The following is a 9164-nucleotide window of genomic DNA, read 5'->3' as shown; positions in this document are numbered from 1 at the left end:
CGTCGTCGAGATGGTGAAGCTGTTCATCGGCAACCTGCCCCGCGAGGCGACGGAGCAGGAGATCCGCGCGCTGTTCGAGCAGTACGGCAAGGTGCTCGAGTGCGACATCATCAAGAACTACGGCTTCGTGCACATCGAGGACAAGACGGCGGCCGAGGACGCCATCCGCAACCTGCACCACTACAAGCTGCACGGCGTCAACATCAACGTGGAGGCCAGCAAGAACAAGAGCAAGGCCTCCACCAAGCTGCACGTGGGCAACATCAGCTCGGCGTGCACCAACCTGGAGCTGCGCGCCAAGTTCGAGGAGTACGGGCCCGTCATCGAGTGCGACATCGTCAAGGACTACGCCTTCGTGCACATGGAGCGCGCTGAGGACGCCGTCGAGGCCATCCGCGGCCTGGACAACACCGAGTTCCAAGGTGAGCCCAAGCCCCGGAAGGGGGGGGGCTCCGACACCCGGGAATGCTGCCTCTTTGGTAACCCAAAGGCCGCCTACTCCCAGCCCCTTCCTTTGGTGGCAGGCCCTGAGGGAGCTTGCATGCCTGTAGTAGAGCCCATTGTTTATTGTCTTGGCCTACAGGCAATTGTGGGATAAAGGCCGGGCCTTGAGGGGAACCCCTCTAATCTTGTTGAATGGCCAGTCTGGTCTTGGGCTGGCTTGTGGATTAGTTCATCTGAGGATTTCGAAATAAAAGGAAAGATCTCAGGCAACACCACCCAGTGTTCTCCCACTGAGGAAAAGGCCCCCTCGGACCCCTAGTACTAGTAAGGGAAAATAGTACTGCTTTTCTGAGACACGTAAGTCTTTATGGCTCTAATCAAAAGAACAGGCTCCGACACTAGTAAGAGAAGCCTCTTTGGGACCGACCCCTGTTAAGGAAGACACCCTATGTTTATAGCCACTATCCTGGGCACACAGAGGCCAGCATCTTGTTTTTTCACCTTGAATGTCCCAGACAGGTCAGGAATCCTTATCATTCAGGCATTGGGCAAAAGCCCTGGGAGTCCCATTTGTTCCATCATGAGAACTTGAATAAGCTCTTTTCTGAGATGAAGTGGTTGGAGTCAAGGTTCTCTGTGGTTCTTTCCAGCAGTAATGCTTTGGGATTGCAGTAAGCTCCACTGGAGACTCAACACAAGGTGGCTCAGATACCTCTCTTGGGCTCTCTGGAAAGGCTCAAGGATCCAAGTTTGGGTGTGGGTTCTGGTCTTTCCACTGACTAGCCCTGACTTTGGACAAATCATTGAACTCAGTGCCTTCATTTTTTCTGTTCGTAAAATTAAGGTATTGCAGTGTGATCTGCTTAAGCCTCTCAACAATTGTGAGGATGATTTCCAGGGCCTTACACATAGCAAATGCTTAATTGATGCTTATTGAATGGAAAGATAGGGTGAGATAATAGAGAGAAATGTGTCTTGACCCAGCATTTTTAGAAATTACAAAGAGATTGTTATGTCCAACAGTTAATTCTCTGCCATTTTTGGTGCGCTACCAAAGGGTAAGGCTTCAGCTGCCTTTTTTTTTCCCCCCTTGAGCTGCTGATAGTCCCTGAAATGGCTTCTGAAATTCCCATTGGAAAGAGAAATTTGAATATGTGTGGGATTTGGGGGAGGGGGAAGGTTGAAGGGGTTTGGGAGATTTTCTAAAAGATGCAAAATATTAGAGCTTAAAAGAAATTGGAAGCAAGCTTTGTAGCCATGCTGTAGTTCTTAGCAATATCCCCATTTTAAAGTTACTTAAATTATTTGATTGAAAAAGTATCGACTAATGAAATGGGAGGTGGGGTTGGGTGAAAGGTTTAAATGATTCTTTACGATGGTGCCTATTGCCACTCCTGGAGGTTGTTAAAGATTTTAAAAAGACCTCCCTTGCAAGTCTAGAATAAAAACTACCTGGAAAGGAGACTACCAGCTTTGGGCTTTTCACCATTACCCCCTGAAAAAGAGAATTCCAGTTTATTGTTGTCAGTTGAGGTTTTCTCATAACCAACTGTTTTGTTTTGTTTTTCAGATGATGAGAGAAAGTTTAGCATAGATAATAGAAGTTACAAATTTTGCAGAAATCTACAAAATAGGTACCAACTAATCCAGTTGAGTAAACTGGAGAACCTTTTGTATCTGTCCACACAGAACTGAAGAGCTTTCAGGAGGCTACTGGGCCTTCTTTGATGAACCCCCTCTAAAAGGAGCTGGTCCTGTCCAAGCTTGCCTAGCATTCCACCAGCATTGCCCCCTCTTTAGACAGAAAAGTCTGGGTATTAGGTTAGGTCACTCCACCATTTCCAGATGGGAAGGAGAAAAGAAGGTTCGTGTTTTAATTTGGGCTGTGTTCTGGGTTGTGTCACTTGTAAGAGCCTGTCAGTTCTCCAGCAGACCGTTTCCAGATGGGTTTGGACAGTGGAAACTCAGTCCCCTAGGAAGCTTTTGCTCACCTACCGTGGGCAACTTCAAGTTTTTACTCTTTCTTTGGAAATGGTGGTGTGTCAAGCGTGGGGCAGGGATGGGGGGGCACATGGAGTTACACATTTTTTCAAGTTGTCCTGATCCAAGATAGCTACATGGCATCTTAAGAATGAAGGCAATTCCCCTTCCTTCACCTAGAAATTTAAATAGCTCTTTTCTGGAACGCTTCTGTACACAGATGTACAAACGATAGCCTTGGAAGCCCCTAAAGATGCTGTCTCTAAGCAAGAGTTTGCCGGTTTGAGTATAATTTGCCAAGGGCTCAGGTGTATAGCCTTTTCATTTTAAATGAGTTCTATGGGAGTGTTACTTGACCAGCAGTGTTCCCAGCCCTCTGGGAATCCTGGAAACCTCCTGTGAGCTAAGAAAGTGGGAACTGACAGGTCTCCCCTCGGTAGTAGCGACACAGCATTGTCTCATGTTCCCACCCTCAAAAAAACTCTTCTCTGTTGGGCTAGTGTTCTGGAGCCAAGTGGCATGAAAGTTCTCTCCGTTGCTCCCACATCCCAGTGTGGAGGTGGACCCCAGGTTGGACAAGGCGATGCCAGTGGAGCACAACCCTGAGCATGTGCGGTCAACCAGCTGTCAAGTCCAGGCCCCGTGGTCATCAGAGGACCTGTGTAGCTAAGTCGGGAGAAGCTGATGACCAGGTTGGCCATAGGGCAGTGACTCTTCCACCATGGCAGCTCTGGAAGACAGTCTGACAAGGCTAGATGGGGCTGGGATCCAGCCGGGAGGGAGCCCCCCACCGACACTCAGTCGGGGGTTCTTGAAGGATGGAAGTGACGCCTCTGGGAGACTCTTGGCTGCATCTGCCTCTGGAGCAGGGAGGGGCAGCTTTTAACCCTCTTATTCTTCTTGCAGGTCTCTTTGCCCTGGTGTCCCCTAGGACACGGTAGAAGTAGAGAAGCAGGACATTTTCCAGATGCTTTAGTAAGACTTTTCAGGAATCCCGAATAAAAGCCCCACCTAGAAAACTTGGCCACACTTACGTACGGCCATAATTGGGAAGCCTTCGTTCTTTACAGATGTGTTAGTGACAGGTAAACAGTTAGATGCCTAACTACTATATGACAGCTTCTACAGAAATGGATTGTGCGATGATAGGTGTTTACAAACTATGTTACCAACCAACCAAAAGGGAATGAAGATTGGAACTAGCAGCAAGAATAGAAAACCTCTGTGACCCCACTTCACCAAAGCTGATCCAGAAACTTGGAAAAGCAAATTCTTCAAAATGAGCTTCTGGATAGCAGTTTTGATTGGCTGCTTTTTCAAAAATTGGCACGGTTACGCTCTTGTGCTAGATTCAGACCACCGTTTTTTAAATCACTTAGTCCAAATTTTGTGAATCACACAAGATTTTGTCTAGTTTGAGTTTGTAACTACAGAGCTGTTCCAAACTAAATTAAGCATCTTAGGACAACCCTTAATAACTTCAAGGTATGAAGAATGGGGAAAGTGGTTTTTTTTGTTTGTTTTTGTCTTAACAATAAATAGCAAAATTCACCAGTTAGTCAAAACTTCAGGGTTTCTGAACATTGTTAATTGTCCCTCACTGTCTATTTTGAATATCTTGTTGGTGTTGGTGACAGCTTTCTCATTCCAAGCTAGAGACATGGATTCTTGTAAGTCGGACGAGACAAGGACTAGCTAAGGCTCGGGTTGGCGTGAATGCATTCTACTAAAGTGATGTTCCTGCACTAACCCACTCCCCTCTCAGGGTCAGTGCATGGCGCTGTTCTGGCTGCCGTTCTGAATCGGGGCTGTTTCCAACAGGAAGGTGGAGTACGAGGCCTCCTGCCGCATAGCTGCATCCAGAACAAGGTCTGTTAAAGAGGTAGCTGATCATGCTGGTCATGGAGGGGGACAAATTCAGTTTGGTTTGCCCTGAATCGGCCCTTACGTGAGTGCTCCCAGTGCCAACTCCCTGCTCACGCATTCAGCACTGGATTCATCTGGGCTGCCTTGGTCTGAGGCAATCTGGGACCCAGTTAGCTTGGAAAGGGCCCATTTTCCACCAGGCCCCCACTGAGCAGCCTGGGTATTTCCACTAAGGGTCCCTGGGCAAGATGGTTGTCTCCTGGGAAGTATGGCTGTAGAGCATGTTTATCTGGGTGCCCAGAGGCCTTCAAGCAAATGCTGCATTTTTAACCAAGTGGATAATCCCCTGCGAAGTTTTTGGGGCAACACTGCAGGATGAAATGCTGAACATCTCCATTATGGGGACAATGGGACAAGCACATTGTCCCCGGGAAACTGGTATTATTTCAAGTTCTTTTTGTCCCGATGCCATTTGTTGAGGGACTGCAGACAAGTGCATTATGGGCCTTGATTTACCCCTGGTGGAAGAGGGGGTCACTGGGATGTGGAGCAGTGTGTCTTACACTCCCGGCCCTCCTGCACAGTGGAGCACATGAGCCAAGTATGTTTTGCATAGCCAACCTGCCAAAAGGAAAGGCTGGAGGAAACGTCTCTCTGGGTCCTAAACTACCACAAGATGGAAAGAAGCTGACCGCTCCGTTTCCTAAGCTGCAGTATCTGTTTCGGCCACGTGTGGCCAGAATTGGGGGTGGGGGAATTTGGAAAGATGGTTTCCAAATTGAAGTACTTAGGAAAAACGAATTTGGAAATATCCAGGGCAGAATTTGACTCATTCCAATCAACAACAGTCCTAGCAGTGAGAAGTGGAAACTTCTTTTAAAATTCTGTTTGGGCGAACTAGGAAAGTTGTGGGAGGGAGTCTTGGCTCTGCCATTGGGGTAAGTAGAAAGGGCTGGTTTCTAGGGATCCAGATTCTCCTCGTCTCACTTTTTTTAACTCTACATACAGCCTTCCCTGCTCCCCACTGCCCTAGGTGGGGGAGATTGGTGATGGAGAGTCGTGTGTGTATATGTGTGTGCGTGTCTGGCTCTAACCAAATTTGAGTATGGTGGGGATGAGGGCTGAGACTGAGTTACAGCAACCCTTCTCACATCTGTTTCTTAAAGGCAAACGAATGCACGTCCAGTTGTCCACCAGCCGGCTTCGGACCGCGCCCGGGATGGGAGACCAGAGCGGCTGCTATCGGTGCGGGAAAGAGGGCCACTGGTCCAAAGAGTGTCCAGTGGATCGGACGGGCCGCATGGCAGACTTGGCCGAGCAGTACACTGAGCAGTACGGAGCCGTCCGTGCGCCCTACGCCATGGGCTACGGGGAGTCCGTGTATTACAACAATCCGTACGGAGCGCTTGACTATTATAAGCGCTACCGGGTGAGGTCTTATGAGGCAGTGGCGGCAGCGGCAGCAGCTTCCGCGTACAACTACGCAGAGCAGACCCTGTCCCAGCTCCCACAAGTCCAGAATCCGGCCATGACCAGCCACCTCACCACCACCTCTCTCAACCCTTATGACAGACACCTGCTGCCAGCCTCGGGAGCTGCCGCCGCCACCGCCGCTGTGGCCGCCGCCGCTGCTGCCGCCACTGCAGCGACATCCTCCTATTATGGACGGGACCGGAGCCCCCTACGTCGAGCCGCAGCTGCAGTCCCTACCATTGGAGAGGGCTACAGTTACGGACCCGAGAGTGAGCTGTCCCAGGCCTCGGCAGTCACCGCCACGCGGAATTCTCTGTACGACGTGGCCCGGTACGAGCGGGACCAGTACGCGGACCGGGCGCGGTACTCAGCCTTTTAAAGCTCGAGGTGAGAGTGGGGGGGGAGTGTGGCGGAGAGGTTCGATTTAGTTGAGGTGAAAGGGACCGAGTGCTTTAGAGAAAAGACAACCACCTGCTTTCTGCCCGGAACAGCCTCACAAAGGTATCTGTTGTGCTTGGATTCGTCATCCGCTCTGGCGCTAGGTGGGAGGGTCACCACGGCCTTGGAACGTGTCTTTTCCTTTCTCTCTTGTTCCTTATAACCATCTCCTCTGAGCATAACCGCTTATTTTCCAAGAATAAACATTCCTGACTGGGGGAAAGGCAGATTCCTGGACCAATCTCAGTCTTAGCAGACTGGGAGAGCCGAGGACCTCCGGGCAAGTAGCCACGGGGCAGAGAGAGCCATTTATGGAAGGGGGGAGACAGGGAGCATCTAGTTTAATTCACAGGCTTGTAGGAAAGTCCTGTTGACAGTGTCTGGTGTGGGAAGATTCGTCTAACACACTCACAATTTGCTTTGATGTCCTTAGTAACTGCTCCTGGACCTGGGCTCTTGGGTGTCGTGGGGCTCCACTGACTTCCCAGGGGATCCTGAGCAACTTGGCCCTTGCCCCAAGACTTGGATTGGAGCTTGAGTTGCTTTGGCTTCCTTCCAGCTCAGCCAGAGACATCCTAGTTCCTTTCAAATGCTTTGTTAAAGAGGATCAATTGATTTTTAGTTGAGTTTTCTGAGATACTTTTTGCATGGAAACTTTGTTGTTTCCTAGGATTTGACTGAGAGCTCAGCTCTTCTACAGGACAGCTTTTTTTTTTTTTTTTAATTATTCCTTCCCCTCCTGTCTTAAAATCCATACTAACTATTGATTCCAAGGCATCAGAAGAGCAGTAAGGCTTAGTCAGTGAGGGCTAAGTGACTTACCCAGGGTCACACAGCTAGGAAATGTCTGAGGCCAAATTTGAACCCAGGAGCTCTTCCTTCAGACCTGGCACTCTATCCACTGAACTATCTCGGTGCCCCTGAAGGACAGCTTGAAAAGTCTTTGTCTTTGATATGGCAGGATTAGTGAGGACCTGCCATAGGCTAGAAATGTCATCATTAAGTAGAAATAGCCTCACATAGCTATAGGCTTCCTCCTTTAGTCTTGGTTTCCATAGCAGCATTTATAAACCAGGATCCATCCCATCAAGGGGAAGAGCCAAACTGAGGGCACATGGTGCTTGTCTAGGACTCCCCACTTACCCTTTGGACAGAGGAAGAGGAGATGCTATGGATTTGCCCTGTGAGGCCCCTGCGCTCTCCATCCCAGAGTCCTTTGCTCGCTCTCACCAAGACCCCACCACAGCTCCTGGTGGAGAATGCTCTAAAGAGCACTGGCCAGCCCCCTTCTCCAGCTTCTCTGGGACAGTGTGTGGTTCACAGCCTTTTGAAGTCACTTGTGGGCAGGGCATGATGGCTATAGTGATGATTTTAAAGAAATTTGCTTTCCAGGTATAAACCTCGAATAAAGTAAGGCACCTGCTGGTATTGAGGCTGCCAGGATGGACTTCCAGTCAGGTCTTAGGCCGGCAGGACCGAGCAAGGCCCAGCATGCACGACACGGCCCTGGGTCTGTCATTGTAGAGAAGGAGTTTGGTGTGAGTTAACGTTTTTCCCAGCTCTTGCTGTCTGGAGTTGCAGAAGTGTCAGGATTAGAGGGCACAAATTCTCTGAAGTTGGGGGAAGGTGAGGGGAAAACAGGAAGTAGAGGCTCTGGTCTGAGGAGAACAAAGGACTCTCCTTGATGCCTGGGCCCAGCTTATCTTTCAGACACAGCTAGAGTGACCCACAGCGCCCCACTCCCGCCTCTAGAGCCAGCCAGTCACGGCCCTTGGGCCCACCACCTGGGCTCTGCCGGGATCCTTGTGTTGTGATGGGAGGCCCAGAGATGTGTGGAAACCCTCTTGCTGGGGGGCCCAAAAAAGAAAAGAAAGAGGATGTTCTGCTTGTTCCCAGCACAGTACCCCTCGCGCTTGTGGAGCTGAGGGCAAAGTCCTGGGGAATCGCGGGGTAGAAATGGGGTCTGAGACTGACGCTTGTTCTTTGTTTTCTCTCAACAAACAGGATGGCACCCAGGGCCGTAGTACTCGGCGCCGAGCTGTTCTCCGGACATTGTATAAGCCTCTTGTGTTATGCTCTCTTTCAGGTAGGATATTTGCGGGCTGAACCCTCGGGCTGCGGTCGTATGGGAGAACTTGCTTCGCTCGCGCGGTCCCCTTTGCCGGGATGTTCCCGTTGCTTCATGTTTCAGTAAACAAAGGAGTTTGTGACCAACTGTGGTTTTTTTTTTTCCCCTTAATTTAATTCTTCTAAGTTGGCTCTTTCTTCCTTGCTAACAGTCTGTGTAACTCTTCATTCACCATTTCCTTCTTTCCTCAGCCTCTGAGCAGCCCTGGCTGTGGGAAGGACTCTGCTGGCCTTGCCCCCTCCTGAGGGAACCGAGGAGCCCTTCTCCCTCCCTGGCTTCTCCCGGGAGTTCAGCTCCTTTCTTTGGCCACCAGCAGTAGGATCTCCTGTCCCTTACTGGGGCTCTCTAGTGTCAGATTGCCCGTTTCCTTCCATTCTCCATCCGCTCTGGACTTAATCCTACAGCTGGCGTGCTAGGATCCGGGGGAGCCGCCGTGGGGGGAGCGGGGAGAGGTCTTTCTGTTGACCTGCGATCATGGTAAACTCATCCCCTCCTCCCCACCCTCCCCCTTTTATTTTGAACAAATAAATGTTTCTAATGATCACACGGCCTCTGCTGGGTCACTTCTGTCAGCAGTGGGGGGTGCAGTTGGGAATGATTCCATGAGCTGGATAAGGGCCCTCAAGTTTGGGGGTGATTGTGGTGATGGTGTGTCTGGCGCTCTACAAGCCAGGGGTGGGGGGCACGTGGTTAAGGGACTTGCCTAGGATCACACCAAGCTAGTAACTGCCCAAGGCCAGATTGGAACCCAGGTTTTCCTGACTAGGAATAATAACAGGTTACGGGATGTGATTCGAGTTCCCACGTGGCCAGCAGACATACCCAGGGTCTCCTC

The 9164-nt window shown here is 50.3% G+C and overlaps 1 protein-coding gene across 4 annotated transcripts; it reads left to right on the top strand.

Annotated features, from left to right (window-relative positions):
- Positions 1 to 10: 10 nt before the first annotated feature.
- On the top strand, positions 11 to 8873 carry LOC123251371 (RNA-binding protein 4B). 4 transcript variants are annotated; one of them, XR_006506504.1, is made up of 5 exons: positions 11 to 422; positions 5457 to 6150; positions 7594 to 7739; positions 8206 to 8287; positions 8521 to 8873. XR_006506504.1 is itself a non-coding variant. In XM_044680622.1 (3 exons), exons 1-2 carry the CDS (start codon positions 11 to 13, stop codon positions 6140 to 6142), a joined length of 1098 nt encoding a protein of 365 aa, XP_044536557.1. In that variant the 3' UTR covers positions 6143 to 6150; positions 8288 to 8873. The 4 variants fall into 4 exon arrangements, 1 of the variants encoding a protein (XP_044536557.1); XR_006506502.1 differs by lacking the exon at positions 8206 to 8287 and having other exon boundaries at positions 8288 to 8873; XR_006506503.1 differs by having other exon boundaries at positions 7594 to 8287.
- Positions 8874 to 9164: the final 291 nt, after the last annotated feature.

Source organism: Gracilinanus agilis, chromosome 6 (assembly GCF_016433145.1).
Source record: "Gracilinanus agilis isolate LMUSP501 chromosome 6, AgileGrace, whole genome shotgun sequence".
Classification (NCBI taxonomy): domain Eukaryota; kingdom Metazoa; phylum Chordata; class Mammalia; order Didelphimorphia; family Didelphidae; genus Gracilinanus; species Gracilinanus agilis.
This window is presented reverse-complemented; position numbering and strand designations above follow the sequence as displayed.

Excerpts from the sequence above, each read along its gene's own strand:
- LOC123251371 (XM_044680622.1), top strand. The coding sequence starts at position 11 with ATGGTGAAGCTGTTCATCGGCAACCTGCCCCGCGAGGCGACGGAGCAG. Across the intron at positions 423-5,456 it reads GGACAACACCGAGTTCCAAG|GCAAACGAATGCACGTCCAG; the intron begins GTGAGCCCAAGC and ends TGTTTCTTAAAG.